General features: G+C 43.0%; 1 protein-coding gene across 8 annotated transcripts in view; it reads right to left on the reverse strand.

Moving 5' to 3' along the window:
* Nucleotides 1–16435, reverse strand: part of NABP1 (nucleic acid binding protein 1) — a 69072-nt gene that overhangs the window by 16665 nt on the left and 35972 nt on the right. The window contains exons 6-9 of one of the 8 annotated variants that reach the window (XR_010884540.1): nt 11460–11644; nt 9374–9425; nt 8573–8729; nt 6890–7092 (exon numbers count right to left, since the gene is read on the reverse strand). Coding sequence is in view for 2 of the 8 variants with exons in the window: in XM_067298925.1 (XP_067155026.1) it covers nt 7238–7260; nt 9374–9425; nt 11460–11644 (260 nt within the window). In the remaining 6 variants the exon portion in view is untranslated. Of the gene's footprint in view, nt 1–6889; nt 7261–8572; nt 8759–9373; nt 9426–11459; nt 11645–16435 lie in introns of those variants that run through there. The other 7 variants (XR_010884539.1, XR_010884538.1, XR_010884543.1 and 4 more) reach the window with 7 other exon arrangements.

The raw sequence follows: 16435 nt of genomic DNA on the forward strand, positions 1-16435 counted from the left end.
AAGCTAACATGCCATGTCTCATATTAGGTCAAACTGGGCACTGAATTAACTGCATCCACATGAGGCCTGGTCAGCTCAAGACAGGGTGAGATCACCTCTGCCTGTAAAATACTACCTGGCAACTCAGCCAGAGAGTTTTGCCTGCATGAGCAATGAAGTTGTAAGGGGTCTTGTTCCACTGTTGCTCTATTAATGCCAAACCTCCCCCAACATACCAGAGAAAACTCAGATCCACCGATTATAAAATTAAAGGAAAAAGACTGGGAAACTGTTTTACCTGTAGTAAATACTGAAATTGGAAAAAAAATTGCCTGCTAAGAACTCATCTGTTTTGTTCATTATAATGGAAAGTGTGACAAAATTCTTTGATGCAATCCTACTGGAGCTACTGGAGCAGTTTTATATTTTGTCTCTATAAATCTTAATCATTACACTACAACACAGTACTTGGTGCCTACTCTATTTTCTTTGTACAAGGCTCCAGTGTGAGAGTAAAGGAGGGATCAGCTGAACTCTGCAGTGTTTCTCTTCCAGCCCAAATCCTCTGGGCAAGGTGGTGTGAAAAGTGCCTGTGGAGTCAGCAGCAAGTTGTGTGCTTACCCCTCCACCGCATGGGAGCCTGTCCACTGGGGCACTGTGTAAAGCTCGGTCTGGTTAGTCACCTGCAGCAGCTCTCCTGCCATGGCTATGCCCTCCAGATGACAGCAGGATCTTGAGGTGGAGGAAGTGGCGAGATGTTTATCTGACATTCCTGAGATCCCTGGAGTTTAAGAAGCTTACACAAAACCATTGTTTTGTGTAGGTGAGGATGAAAGCTTCAGGTTATTTCCATATCCCCACTGTGAGGAAGATATTTTAGTCTTCAAGGTTATTATATATTATTCAGTGAGTTCTGCCATCTTTCCCCAAATAGTATTTTTGCTCAACTATGCAGCTGGCCAAATATTGCAAAAAAAGCATTAGTTGAAAAAAATATTTGACAGGAAATAGAATCTCCTTTTCTCCAACTAATGCACTCAGCAAATTACAGCTACTCAGCTTCCTTCCAGCATTTGACTTGACCAAGCATGTGGTAAGACAGGCAAGAACCTGAAGAACTCAAAAGGTTCATTATCACCAGTATTAAGAGTCCCTATGTTCTTATATCAATAGTTAAATCTTGCCCTTAGTAAGAAATTGTCCTTTTTTCCTGACTGCTATAAGTTGTCTTTTGCAAAATAGTCCTCTTTACATAGCATAGTGATATTTTCAAATTTTCATGTTCAGCTTTATGTGCTATATGAATACTGCCTGACAAGGAAAAACCTGATATTTTTAATACACAGTAGTTTCATTCTTAACTGGATTTAGCACAGAAATTATTTGTTGTTTTTCCTTTTCCTGGCTGGATTGTCATAGCTGTTGCCTTCTAACTTTCTTGCTTGCTTTCCATCTTTTTTACCACTATCCAGTGTCCTTCACTATGATTTTACTATGATTTGCATTATGAGATTGTTTTTTGCCAGGCTTTTACTAACCCATTTTAACTTTTGCGCCCACCTAACAATATTTTTTTTTTCCTCCCAACTTTCAGCTGCAGTGACATCCCAGAATCATTTGTTGCATCATCCACTTACTTGCATCTATCCCCATCATTTAGTAAGAGTCTTCATGCTTCTGCTTGTGTTCAAACCTTATTGAATTTATACATAAGATACTCAAGGTGCCATTTTCAGAAACAAAACCATCAATGGTTAAACTTAGTGAGAGGTAGGTATGGGGAGCTTTATTCCATTCTTATATAAATGGATGCAATTTTGGAATGAATGCACTGAAGCCAGTGGTGTCACCTATGCTTTACACTGTGTAACAGAAAAGATCACGGACTCCCCTTGTACAACTAGGTTGTGATTACAGAATTCCTGTCTGTAGGAATACAGAAGCCTTATCTGAGTGTCTTCAAAAGACAGCAAGTCTCCTAACTACCTGCAGGACTAAGAGCCTGACCCCTGGCGTACCTCAGGGTGAGTGGATGGATTCTAATAGACTTCAACACACTTTGTATTGACTTCAAATTCAGATTCCCCTGTTTGCCACAACTTCCCCAAACACTTTCACTACATAAACTTGCTTTTAAGACATCTTTCTCTGAACACAGATTGAATATACATCTACAAGACACTTCTTTGGATTCAAGGTAAAGCACTTGGATACTGTTCTGAGGAATACGATACATAACATCTTAATTTTCATTCAAACACTTCCTGTTCATCTTCATGGAGGACTAACTCATATATTAGCTTTAGGATTTGATAAGGGACACATTAAACAAACACCAATGCCTTTATCATAAAAAGCTGACTCTCAACCAGATAAGTACAGCACTGCCTACAAGTTTAAGTATTACTATGCAGCCTTCGCTTGCGGTGGTACTCTTTTCCTACAGCACGCAATTTTGGGGGAGGAATGTATAAGCATATCTAATACAGTAACTTACAGGGAGATTTCAATCACATTGTAGTAGATAACGAATGAGACATTTCTTATGCCAGCTCAGCTATATACAATATTGCTTCCCCTCCTTAGAACTTGGCAAAAACTTTGGGTTTGAGAGACCATTTTGTTACTTCACTATCATGCAGTGATGAAAGAAACAACACTTTTAATTGTTTTCTATTGGCAAGGTAATGAATTATTCCCCTGTAAAAATAGGAGGCAGCAAAAGAAGGAACAACATGAATATTCAGCAATAAAAACAGTTGTCAAAAATGTGACAATCAGTAAAATCAATGTAAAATTTAGTAATAATTGACACTTTCAGTTTTGCAAAAACTCTCACCTAATACTCTCAGCTAATCAGCCTTACTAAAGCTGAATAGTTCCTTGAAATTAGTGGGGCTTCCTGTGGTCTAAGCTTCTTCTCAGCATGATATAGACAAGCAAAAAAACACAGTGATTTAGAAAGAGATTTTGAAGTAGATCTACAGTAACTCCCAAGGAACTTCTTCTGATTAAAAAAATAAAAATTAAATTAAATTAGAGGGGTACAAAAAGGTCACACTTGGCTGAAAACAATAGAAGTTTCCACAGGATTTTGCTAACTTCCTTACCCTGCACCAAACAAACTCTTACTAGATCTTCCAGTTTATAGAGAAATTTTCACTTCCTGAAGATGATTTTCACACCTTTTCAAACCAGGTTTTTATCTCAGTATTTTTAAAACCAGAGGCATAGCGTAAAAAAGCCAGAAATTGCCACTCAGATGCGCTGTCTAAATGTAGTAACACTTTCAGAGTTTGGCTTACAAGCTCCTCTTCAAAGAGTTCAAGCTTCAGCTGCTCAAATTCTGAACTAAAACACTGAGAGAAATTATATCACTCATGTTGGCCATAAATACCAGCAGCTCTGTCATTCATTTAGAAGCCAATGTATTTTTCCACAAAACTTGAGAAAAATGCCAAACTTCAGCCTGCCACTGAGGAACTGTCCTCTTTCATGACAGCCTCACTCATAATCAGCGGGGCTCTGAACCGTGACTGGGGCTCTCAGATACCACCACAGCAAACAGTAAATAGGGGAAACAACAACAAGTTTTCCCTTGGAGAATTGCCTCCAGGCACTTGTCTCACAGCGATAAGCAAGCATCCAGACAACCAGAGACACAGCCTGTACTGCTCTTCGAACAGTTCATGGGTGCCCAAGTCTCACGAGGGGTGAAGGAAAAGACCTGTCTCCCGAGGCCCCCTGCTACACACACATCCTTGCCTGAGCAGTGCTCGCCGCTAGGCCCTCACCGTTCAGCCTGCCCTGCTCTCGGAGCGACTCAAACGGAGGAAAAGCCGGAATCAAGAAAGGCACTGCTTAGGTACGGGCAGCTCACTTGCACGGTGTTTGCCATAGGTTTTAGTGCGTCCTCCCATCGGCCCCTCAGTTCAACGGCGCTGGCTGTATGCGAGCACCACTGTCTAACTCGGGGAGCACTGCTGGAACAGGTCACCTGTCAGGCAAAAGCAGCACACTATTTCAGTAAAACTAGCACTAATTTAGAGCCTGAGGTAGTGAGAAAGAAAGGATAGGTACTATTTTTCCCTAAAGCAGGTAAATACCTATTAGAAAGCTGTTTCCGAAGGCGTAAGACAGACTGTTCAATGGCACATGCCAACAAAGCCCAGAGCATCCAAAGCAGATTCTGCTCCACGAACAAGTAAATAAGCTCCCTGCAACCTAAGCAGCACTACACCCAGCTTTCGGCTCCCCTCTGGTACAGTCTCCCCAGGAGCCAGATTTATTTTGCTTAAGGGTGAAGCAGCTCTGTTCTCACAGGAGAGCTTCACTTCCTGCTTTGGGAAAGCTAAGTAGGTTGATTATGTCTGCTGTAGCCCCATAAATCCACGTCCACTGCTGCCTCAGGGAGAGCCATTGCTCCTCTGGGTGATTTCCTGCCCCATTTAGAGAAGATGAACAGCTGGTTACGGGCGTCACAGCTCCAGCAAAGCACTTGCCGCTCGCCTGCTGCCGCTCCAGTAACAGGTGTCTGTCAGCCAGAGCCCAGGAGGCAAAGCAAGGCAGCTTTTCTTTTGTGCCAGCTTTTTCAGGCCAAAAGACAAAATGGCAGCCTGGCTGGGCTTTGGTAGTTGTCTTCCTGAAGACAGGAAGCAAAGCAAAGAAGCCAAGTTTTAAACCTGCTCATGAACATCAAAGACCATTGTAATTCGCACGCACAAAACAAAATACAGAACCCAAGAGCTGAGATGGAGCAGATCCTCTGCTAAAGACCGGCATGGAGAAGGAGAGAGCGTGACTCAAGCCAGACGAGGTTCACATGCAGTTTACTCGTGGGCCCAGTGTCAGGGCCACGTCAGGGGGCCAGCATCGCTGCTCAGGGTGAGCAGCACGCCAGCGCCAACAGCGGCGGCCACGGTGCTGCTCGCAGCACGGCACACTCCGCACCCCACCCCTGCTTCCCCTCCACAGCAGCCTGCACACTGCCAGCAGGCAGCGCACACCTTGACCTTGCCTGCACGCAAGCACCCTAGGGCATTTGTCTCCAGGGACAGCCTGAGCCTCAGGAAATCTGGGCACAGCCCTCACAATGCAGACATACAGGTGAAAACACTAACCATCACGAACAGGTGTGGTCAATCCAGGTCATCACAAAGCTCCAGGAACTACATAGCTCTAACATTTTCTCTGACAACATGTATAGCTCCACTGATACCAATGCTACAGCAGTTCATACCCACTGAAAAACAGGTTCAAAATACATTAGAGTAACATTGGTATTTAATAACTTAGTGCTTATAAGACCTTTTAAGACACACAGTTTTGCACACACACGGCAAGTGACCAATGAATATAGAGTACAGAATATACATATATCCTTTATACCAGTGCAGAAACCTCACCACAAGTTCTAAACAATCCAGTTTAACTTTCACAGCTGGACATGTCAAACAGACTACAACCAGCAGAAAAGAAACACCTACAAATGCAAAGAGCAGATTAGAGAGGCAGCAACAGCAGCTGAGAGAACCATCTACCACAGCTGTGAGATAGATCAAGGGAGTTGAGAAAAGCTAAGTACAGTTTCAAACTTTAAATGTATTATACAAATAAATAGGGCATTACATGGCTGTGAAAACATTGATTTTCTTTCCTGCTTGTTAGCCATGGACCCTGTGACATCACCTGTGGCTAGTTCTGCCAATCATGCTGTTGAAGGGCCTGAATGTAGAGTAAAAATAAATCAGCCTCTTCCCATAGCTCAGAGGGAAATTTTCATGTATCAGTGTTTGTGAGGATGTATACATCTGTTTTTCAGCAAACTGTCATAGCAGTATTAAAACCTAAACCTATTAATACAGGAGTGCTCTGTGATTCAAAGACATGCCTCACTTGTAAATCTCTCCCTCCAATTTATGCATTCCCTAGAACTAAAACAAGTACAACCACAGCAGAGTTTGCACAGCCAGGAATGAATTTCTGTTCTGCAGTCCAACATAAGGAATGCAATAAACAACATGTGGACAAGACCTGCAGTATTCTCTAGGGTTTTAGATCACAGGTCAGCTCTCACCCGGGGGTGCTGGCCAAACACTTTGACAGCAGTAAGTGAAGCTATCCATTAGGAAGTGGCTCCTAATAAAGAGACCCAAAAAGGTCATAAGATCAAGAATTTCTCCAACTCTGTCATTCTCAAACAGCACAAGGGTCTGTCTGATCAGGCAACCTTTGCCCACACTGCTGAGCACTCGAGGTGGCAGGATCTCCCACCAGATGAAGGAAAAGATCTGCATTTACGCATACTCTGTGGGTTTCAGGCAAAAAAACGCTGTATCAGTGGAGAAGTGAAAGCCAAGCATCTGGTCTCTGTGATCACGTGGGCAGAAGGCGGCTGTACCAGCTAGGGGAACAGCAGCAGGATCTTTGTGCCCAGCGGCATCCCAAGCCCTGCTGGTTTTCCTTGTGTTGAACTCCTTGCTTAAAGGAAATTCTTTTTATCCTGGGGCTTTCTGGGTCTAGCAAAATCATCCATCTCCAACTCTGCTGGACCATCCCTGGGACATGGGCTCTGCTGTCTCTCTGCTATGGAGCAGCAAAGCCTGAAGATGAAATCCTGGCCCTAAAAAAGCAGACAGTAGCTTTGGCAAGGCCCCGTTCATGGCAAGGTTTTGTCTTGACTGTGTGGGGTGAACCTCAAACATACTGAAGTCAAACAGGTTGCTTGTTAACCCAAATATAAGCCTGCTGCTGGAGACTCATTGGGAAATCTACCTCTTTCTGCCACTCCCATCCTGAAAGGACTGCAGAGGGAAGGGAGCCTGGAAAGGAGTAGTGCTCCCTTGGCAGCTGGTGGAGAGAAAAGGAGAAGAAAATGAAAGGGACTAAAAGGACTAACGGAGAGGGGTGAAATGTGTTTATTTTACACATGGTGTTCTACCATCATTGGAAAGCATTTTCCTTAAAAAGGAGGCAAATTGCAATGCAAAGAAAAGTTGGTGATTATAATCCTCTATGGAAGCCAGGGTGCTGAACTGTGCCTCCGTGTGCCCTGTAGCTTGAGGTCACCCTCCAAGACAACAGCTCCCAGCCTCAGGCTTCAGTCATTCTAGCCTAGGAAAGGAGATGGGAAGTAGAGTTTGTTCAATGATCTCCTGAAGGCTGTCAAATGGGAGAATGTGTTTGCCCTGCAAGTTGGAAATCGGAACAACACACTTCAGGGTCTGAGTACTCAAGAGGATTGCATTAGTCCTGAATCCTACAAGAGCTCTAAGCAGAAAGCTGAAATAAAGAACAAATAGCAAAGTTGCAGCAGTTAGCTGTAGGGCTGCCAGGTCTAAGAGCAGTGGGGAACAGCAGGCACAGCAGGACAGTATGCAGGCGAACAGTGAGCCAGTGCAGCAAGGAGAGCGACTGGTGGAGCAGAAGCATCACCCACAGCAGCATCCCAGCAACCTGAACCAGGCCTCACTTCTTTGCAGGACTAGAGCCAGAAACCAAGACCTGACACCCCCAAACTGTGAGGTTTTGCTGCTGGAAGGAGAAGCCACTTAGATGCCTTGAATGGGACTATGAAACAGAGTACTTTAGAAGTAACTGCATTTTATGTTACTTATTTGCTCTTCACTCAAGATTTTATTTGCCTTTAATAAAGTATTATTTGTTAAACCAATTGATTCACGTTTGGAAGTGAGGAAAATTAGCTTACTAAGCACCAAGTAGTGTGGTTTAATTTTCCTAAATTTTCAGGTGGGAGCTCAGACCAGTGTTTTACTCACAATCCCTCTCAATTTGAGCAGTACTTTTGCAGCTGCCAAATGCTGGCAGAGGCTTATAACATCTATAACACTAGAATATTCCCTGATAACTAATGCCCTGTAACACTAGGTAATATTGGAGAATCTTATAACGTTACAGTCATTGGGCTTTTTTAGCTGCTCCATAGAAGGCAGGCCACAGAGCCTAGCTCTTTTATCTTGGTTAGCTGTATTTTAATTAGAGACAAGAATACCCTAGATATACATGGCAGAAATTAAACTGAGGAGCTGAAAAATGTGTGGATGATGAGATGCAAAATGGCAGTCAGGAGGTGGTGGTCCCTGAGATAGGCTGCCAGAGATTCCCACAGGAGACACTACTGATTCCCTCCATCAGTATGCCAGAGAGCTTTGGTTTCCACAGATCAACAGTGTTAAGCAGCTTTCTGGAAGCACTCACCAAGTCTCTCATTTTCATGATTTAGAGAAGGGAAAAAACAGTTGCAACATGAATTCTCCTCTTAAACAGAGCCAGGGGTTGAAACACCTACTCTTTCCCACTGTCAAGGATTCCCAGTGCTCTTAGGCTTTGATATTGTATGAGGTACCAGAGCTCAAAGTAGAAGATCAGTGGTGTCCAGCCACTGGTGCTGTCTTCCCCTAGCTATGCTCTTCAACTGGCTCTCCCCACTCCACGGATATCTGTGATGTGCCCAGCCGCCAAGCCAGAATACTGTTCCCAGTAGCACAAGGTAGAAGCAGTTAAACCACCTCCATTTACACTCTTTCTCTCAGTTCTGCAGATACATGCACTGACTATATGGATATTAACATACCTCTTGTGAGAGTCTAGAGGAGCTGAGTCTTTGGGTCTTCAATCTCTCTCTCCTGTTTTTGGTTGTTACTGTTGTGCCATACTGCAATGTTATGCCAAAACTTCACAAACCCTTGTTGCTTTCAGTGATGACTTGGCACTGCATACCTCTCGTAGCTCTGGCATACAAAGCACTAGAAGACTGCAACTTTTGGTTTAAGTATCAAAATGGGTATTTCATTAAACAACCTTAAAGACCATCCTCCTCTCCTTGCCATTGTAATCCTTCTATTTATAACACTTCTACCATCTAAAATTTGCCAATTCTAAAACACATTTTTCTTCTTGCTATGAGAACAGCTACTCAAAGTGAAAATATCAAGTGAATGTGACTCTGTTTCACTGACATCAGAACAGGAACAGAATCTAAGACTAAACAAAGAAAATTTGTCATCTGTCCTACCCTGCAAAAGAGTGGTATGATACACTGAGGTCCATAATGCTCCTTACAACACAGCTCCTTTTTGTATGTTTGAAACACTGCACTTTCAAGGATAATATTTTTCCCCATTCACAATAAACAGAATAAAATGGCTTTGAACAAAATTGCCTAACATAACAAAAAGTTGCAGAGCTATTGTTACAACTTCAAACATCCACCCCATTTCCTACTCCATCTCAATGCAATTGAAGACACCTTTATGCTGTAATGATCGAACTACTACAATGCACACACAGTACAAAAGCTAAGAAAAGCATCCAGGGTGTTATTAAGTGTCAGTAGAAAAATCTTACAGCACTTAAAGTATCCAGTTATTTTTACCTGGGGTTCTGGTGATTAACAGGCTGTGAATGTCAGATTCATCTAACTCGACCTGAAAGTACAGGAGAGAGAACTCAGGAACAGTTCCTTAGCACCACTTACTGAAACAACACAAAAGTAAGAATTATTATTATTGCTAGTTCCACTATTGTACTCCAGTTCAACTGAAAAGCTGCCCTCCAATAGCACAAAGGTGACTCAAATGCCTCAGGAGATGAAGTAACCAGCTTTACTCTCCAGTTTAGCTTGTAAGTTCAGCACCTTGTAAGATGAAACTCTTAACAATCAACATTCTTTGTATTCCTGACATATGCAGGTACTTTTAATTCATAGCTGTGCCTTCTCCCCCCATGAAAGAAAGCGCCTGAGTTTTATGACTATCAATTCAAATAAGAAAATGGTGCAGACTGCTTAACATGCCTCACCACATACTATCAACAGACCACATGCCTCCCAAGCAAAGCACCTTACCAAAGTGGGAGAAAGTATCTGCTTCAGGAAAAAGTGTGTAGTTGGGAGTCACTTTTCAGTAGAACACATCTTACCAAATGGAATATTATTTACACTTAATGTCTTCCGTTAGGTGACAAAAATTTTTATGGCATTAAGTCTCTTCTTATTACAGCACTGGAGTTATCTCACACTTGTAATAATTAGCAGCACTTTTTTTTTTTTTTTTTTTCCCTTCCTCAGCCTGTACTTTCGAGTTGTCTAAGCAACAACTACTGAACTATTACGGTCTGCTGACCTGCTTGGAACAAAGCAAGGCAGCCCCCAGCAGATAAGAAAGGAAGACAGCTGCAGTGATTGGAATTTGTCACTGTGATAAGATTCACCACAAACTTATGTGGGATGCTACATAGCACAGACAAAATCCAAGGACATATTAAAGTTCATTCTCTAAATTTTCTCTTCTGCTTATAGGTGGGGATCGGTTCACAGGATTTCTCTTTCCTCTCCTGTTACAGATCTTCAAGGTCACTTACCCAATGGGGACCATGGGTTTAAAACAGAGCAACAGCAAAGTTTCACCCCAGCTGAGAGTACATCTGTGCTACGTGCTAGGGACAGCTCAGGCCACTAAGACTTCAGTATAGCAATTTTTTGGAATTGCAAAGTTTAACATGAATCACTTTTTGTTCACATAAAGGCAACATCTTCATTCCACAGATCTTGCACTCAAAATCACAGCATACCCAGTCTGTGCATCTTTTCTAAGATTACTGTTGCATGTTGAGCAGTATAAAGTCACAGTACAGTTATTTTGCCGGCAAACAGCACCTCAGAGCTGCCATGGCTGATCCCACACCCTCTCTTATAGTTTGCACGTCCACGCTCCCAGGACAGCCAACATTTCAGTTTCTCCTCCTCCTCTGCCCTGGTGAGTGTACAAGCAGCGAATATCCATTGGTCTGTCCCTTATGCATAACTACTGAAAGCATGGACACTGCTGGGAATCAGAGGCTTATATTGGAAATGTGCACTACATTTAGGAAGCCTTTAAATGATGTATTATATAAAAAATGCAATTATCTTGATTTGAAGTGTGTGTACAAGACAGAGAGAGACTGAGAAACAGCTACTCCCCTCAGATAAAAGCTTCCCATACTGCAGTGTCAAGGTCATCATCTGTACATAAGTCATAGACGCACACATTGAAGCTGTCAGGCTGCTTTTTCATGAAGGAAATTTAGTGCCAGCAAAACAGGCTGACAGCGCTGCAGACTGAAAGCCTCTATCCTCTGCACGGCCTGAATGATGAAAAGCACAGCTCCCAGCAGCACGGCCATGGCCAGACAGTGGCAGCCCTGTGGGGAGAGCCCTGGCTGAGCCCCGGTCCCACGGGGAGAGGCAGAGCTCCCTGCTGCAGTAACAGGGTGTGGTGGGGGGGGGGTCCTTTGTCTTTCTTTTTGTTAACGAATAAATAAAATAAGAGGGGTTTTGTTTTGTTTTACCTTCCACAGGGCAGAGTTAAAGGTGTGGCATTCTGGAAAGGGATGCCTTGACAGCAATCTGCATGACATGCAGAGAAACCTCTACGCAACTATTGTTAGAATTTGTTAGAAATGCATATTTTTGAGCTTACCGATCCTCCAGTTTCGGAGCATTTGCCTCTATATCCATGAGGGCATTGGAAAGACTCTGTCCCAGCAACCGGCCAGTCTCTTGTAGCCCCACGAGCTGTTTCCTCCAGCTTCCCCCAAGCCCTGGAGACAGGGCACCTGTCTTTGCAGGCCTCCCTTTGAGCCCTGACAGGCTCCTTCTCCATTCCTGAATACATACAAATTAAAAAACAGAGGGTGAGACAGCAATGATCCAAAAGGCTGTGCCAGCAGAAGTGATGATGGAGAGAACTAAACTGCGAAAAGGTGATGCAGTTTACCAAATCATTGCAATTTACATTAAGATCAGGATGAACACAAAAGGCAAAATACCAAACCCCCTCTCAGAGTCAGGACTGCAGCAGCTTGTAAAGGATAAGCGGGCCATCAACAGTGCTGAAAAGGGGCTGCAAGAGCAAGCAGCAACCAGGACAGGCAGATGTGTGGGCAGTGGGAGCTCAGCCCCCACAGCCCTGTGCCCTTAAGTGGTTCCCGGAGGCTCCTTAGCTGACTTTTGCCGTCTCCACCCCATCGACCATGGGGGCTGCAGGCAGTCCGAATAGTTCACCCTTCAAACTTCACCACCAGAGTAAGCAATCCCAGCATGGCCTGCTGTGTCGCGAAGATGCCAGCCTCTCTGGGGCTCGCTCCCACCACCCAGGCCCCTCCAAAGGGGAGGGATCCAGAGGCTCAAGCCACCCAAGGGGACAGCACTGGGCAGGTAACCAGGCTCCCCTTCCCGCCAGCTCATCTTCTCCCAAGCCTTTTGCCCACATTTCAATTTGACCACAAGCTGCTTGGGGCAGAGGCCCACCTTACTACATGGGACACAAATGATAAAAAATGACCAGCACTCTGGCAATGGTTCTTCCAGGGCTTTCTATCCAGTGGCAGCATTCCCCTCATTAAATCTCTTTTTAATACTACCCTGCTGAGACAGCAACTTTCAGAGGTTGTGCATTTTCTGGCTACATTTCAAATTCTGTCTGAAAGCAATTAAAAGTGCTAGCATGGTGCTGAGTTCCCAAGGACCCTGGCCTTGTTTAATAGGTTGAGACTGCCAGGGTAACACAAGTGCGTGTTCACGTTAGTGCCTTGGATATTTGTAAAGACAGTCTGGTCATGATGTGGTACAGAAATACCTAAGAAACCAAAAGAAACAGACTTGCATACATTCTGACAAACATGAAAATATTTTCTTCTGTCTTAGCCTTTATCATCCAAATCCCAGAGAACTCACAGGGACAGAAATGTGGACAGGAAAATCCCCTGTACCTGTTTCTTCCACCTTGTTCTGTCTGTCAGGTATAGAGAGTTTGCCCCCACCTTAAAGGGATCAGCTAGTAGGACAGGACCCTACATCCATGAATATCCATGATTGTCTTGTAGTCCCTTTTTGTTTAAGAAAAGAAAAGAAGAGCAATGATACATACTTTGCCTTCATCAAGGCTTTTTGGACACTGTCTTTACAGACATAATCAGAAAAAAAGAAAAGGAGTGCAAAAGTTCAAGACTGTCCTCAGAGAGTAGTTATCCGTAGTGCACTGTCAGACTGAAAGGATATTTTTCATGATGATCTGTCTTGGGTCACTAACATTTTCATAAATAATTTGGATGATGAAAAAGAACATGCTTACTAATTCTGTAGGTAACAAAAGCTTTAAGAAAGTTTGAAGACAGAACTAGAATGAACATGATCTTGACAAATTAGAACAGTCTTAAAAACGTAATCCAGTGAAGCCAAATGCCATGGCCTACACTTACTTAGGAATAAGCACCTGTATGAGTGGGGAAAGACAAGGCAACAGTAGTGCAAGAAAGTATCTAGGATGTTTGTAAGGAAACATAAAATTAATAAGAGAAGTTATGGCACTGAAAAAAAGACATGCATCATAAAATGTGGTATCTATAAGAAATCCCCGTGGAGTAACAGTAACAATCACCCCAGCAGTCCTTAGACCTCAGCTGAAACACTGCATTTAGAAAGCTATGGGCCAACTGAAGAGCCAAGAATGTCAAAGAAATAGAAAACATGACACGATAAACCTATCAGAATTTTTCCAACCTCCTGCACAAAGAAGACTGAAAAAAGGTTAAGAGCTGTGAGATACGAGAAGGACTTCCCAAAACCAGGAAGGAATAATCTAGTCTCTGTCTACCTGAGGAAGGGGAAAAAGTAATGAACTAATACGTCAACAAAGAGAGTTAGGCTGACCATCAGAAGGGGTGGGGGAATGCCTTTAACAGTGATGGCCAAGAAGCACTAACGAGGTTGCTTGGGGAGGCCAGGGAATCTGTCACTGGTAGGATACTGGTAGGAACAGGCTGGACAAATCCCTGCCAGAAATGACACACATATAGCTGGATGAGGTGGTGGGACTAGATGCCCTGAAGATCTGTGGCAACACTGAGCCCCCAGGTCCCCTGCCGATGCTCCAGCCGAGCACTGCTGCAGGAGCACGAGGAGAGGGCACACTGCCGAGTGGCCACATCCCCGTCACCATCAAGGATCTGGTCAGCTCACTGCTATGCTCCATGTGCAGGAGTCACAATGTCCAGCAAGTTCCTGAGAGGTTGACCAGCACTCAGAGCAACACTGCTTAAAAACATATCCCTCTTCCCAGAACTATGAACAATCTCTGTGTTAGAAATGTAAAAACGCTTTCAGAATTAAGTCTCTGACTGGCCACAGGAAATACTAAATGATATAACCTGGCTTGAAGGGTTTATGTGAATCCAGCCAAAACTTTCTGAAGTGGATGCCTCAGATTGGGCTATTAAATCCTTATGCTGAAGCCTAAATCAGTGGCCTCATTTTCAAACTCACACTGAGTACTCAGCAGCTCCTGTAGAGTTTAAGAGGAACCAGTGATTGCTTGTCACATCTGAGAACTCATGCCACTTTGGCTCTGCAATGTGGACCTGAAAGAAATTTTCTATGCAATTTTTCACAGTCCTAATCCTGGTATTTTGTGAATACTTTTCCTATCTTTTTTTCTATGCCATTATTTTCTTTGTAATATAAAAATAAATATTTTTTACATTAAAGCAAATCCAAAGTTCCAACTCTGGAAAACTTCAAATGGTGCAGAACTTCAGGCCGAGAACTACACAGCTCTTGAAGATTTTACCACATCAAACACAGTTTACACTCCTACACCTCCTTCCGCATTCAGAATTATGTTTTGACTTTCATTATAATCACATTCAGTCCCCAGTCCTGCTTTGGAAATTTCATGGCAGCAGGCAGGGACATACCTGCCAATGCACAGCACCCATCTTTAGTTAAGGCACATGCAGTCATTAATGCTGCAACCAAGAAATGGCTGCACAAAGCTTGTGGCCCAGAACCCACAACACTCTCTTCATTAAAGACATGCAAAAAAGAAATACAGAATACAGCCTTAAATGGAGAGATTTTGTAACTGTCATTTTCCAAGAAATACAATGATGACTGTTTTGTAGCTTAGCAATAGAACAAGTATGCTGCAGGCATATACCTGTAGGAAGGACAAGTAGTTGTGGTTAGCTACAAATATAAAAGAACAAGAAAAATTAATTTTGCCCCAAACTTTAAATATTTTATACAAAATGCCTCATAAACACATCATTTTGGGTAAGCTGTGAATGGAAATTCCCAACTTTACCCAGAATTCAAACTGCAAGAACACAAGTATTTCAGAAATTTTGCCATGAGGATGCACAGCCAATAGCAGATGCCTGGAACAGTAATTAAAGCTCAAAAATATGAGAACAAAAGGACACACTAATGATTTTATGCTATTATTAAGGAGAATATGACATATGTGGTGGGATTACTCTCCTAACTTTGGACATCTAAAAGGCAGACTTCTGCCTTGGAAGTTGCCACCCTTGTTTGGCACCGTAGTCAGAGAGAAACAAGCACGTGGTACTGAATGAAATCAGTTTAACAAGGGTACCAGCATGTGCATAGCAGTGAAAATAAGAGCTTTTACTTGCTTTAATATTTAATATTTTCTTGCATTAGCAGTTGGCTTACTTTAGTTTATTGCATTTATCTTAGGGTTCACTTTTAATTTATTTTCAAGTGTTGGAATTCATACATCCCAAATTTGCTGTCCTTTACCCTTTTTTTCACCTTCACAAACATAATGAACAGTTAAAAGATTTCTATGGAAATACAAATCTACCAGGAAATGGAAATTTTACCTGGCCTAAGCTGCTTAAGCTATCTTAAATGAAGTACCAGTTAATAACTAATTTACAGTATTTTAAAGACATGTTTCTTCAGACATGTTCATTCTGTCCTTTCATTTCCCCACCTAAGAAACAAAATATCTCAATGATATCCTTGAATCATGCTGAAACTGGAAATACAATGAGTACCTGCTCAGCACACTTCCGTCAGATACAAAGATCAGCTTCTGTTATTTCACTAATTTCCTCTTGATCACCATTAAAACATGACATTATCATCTTCGCATTAAAAATCCTACCTGCTGATGCAAAAAATCTTCCCACTTCCAATGAGTAAACCACCCTGAAATGCAGCAGTTATACATCTGGAAACCATTTCCCGCTCTTGCAGGTAACACTCCTGGTTTCTCCAGTCTGACACCACCGTGCAGAACCAGTCACTCAGTGGCAGCAAGCAGGAGACAGTGTCACCATGGCTGGCCAGGTCAGCTGCTCACAGCTGAGAGCCTCCGTCATGCCACCGCTGCTGGGAACACACCATCTCATGTCTGTTCCCGCCACACCATGCTTCACCTTGCCACCATCAGGATAGGGACAACCCACAGGGCTAAGGAGCCATTTCTCACCACATCCATGACAACATGGACTTCCTTAGTTCAGGGTAGAACTACACATATTTCAAGAACTGACTTTGAATGCATTGTCTCTGACCAAGGAAGCTTTTGTTACTGTGAATTATTTTGTCTACAGCTATAATTACTCTGGTTCAAAGAAGAAAGAA

This window comes from Apteryx mantelli, chromosome 6 (genome assembly GCF_036417845.1).
Source record: "Apteryx mantelli isolate bAptMan1 chromosome 6, bAptMan1.hap1, whole genome shotgun sequence".
In the NCBI taxonomy this organism is placed as follows: domain Eukaryota; kingdom Metazoa; phylum Chordata; class Aves; order Apterygiformes; family Apterygidae; genus Apteryx; species Apteryx mantelli.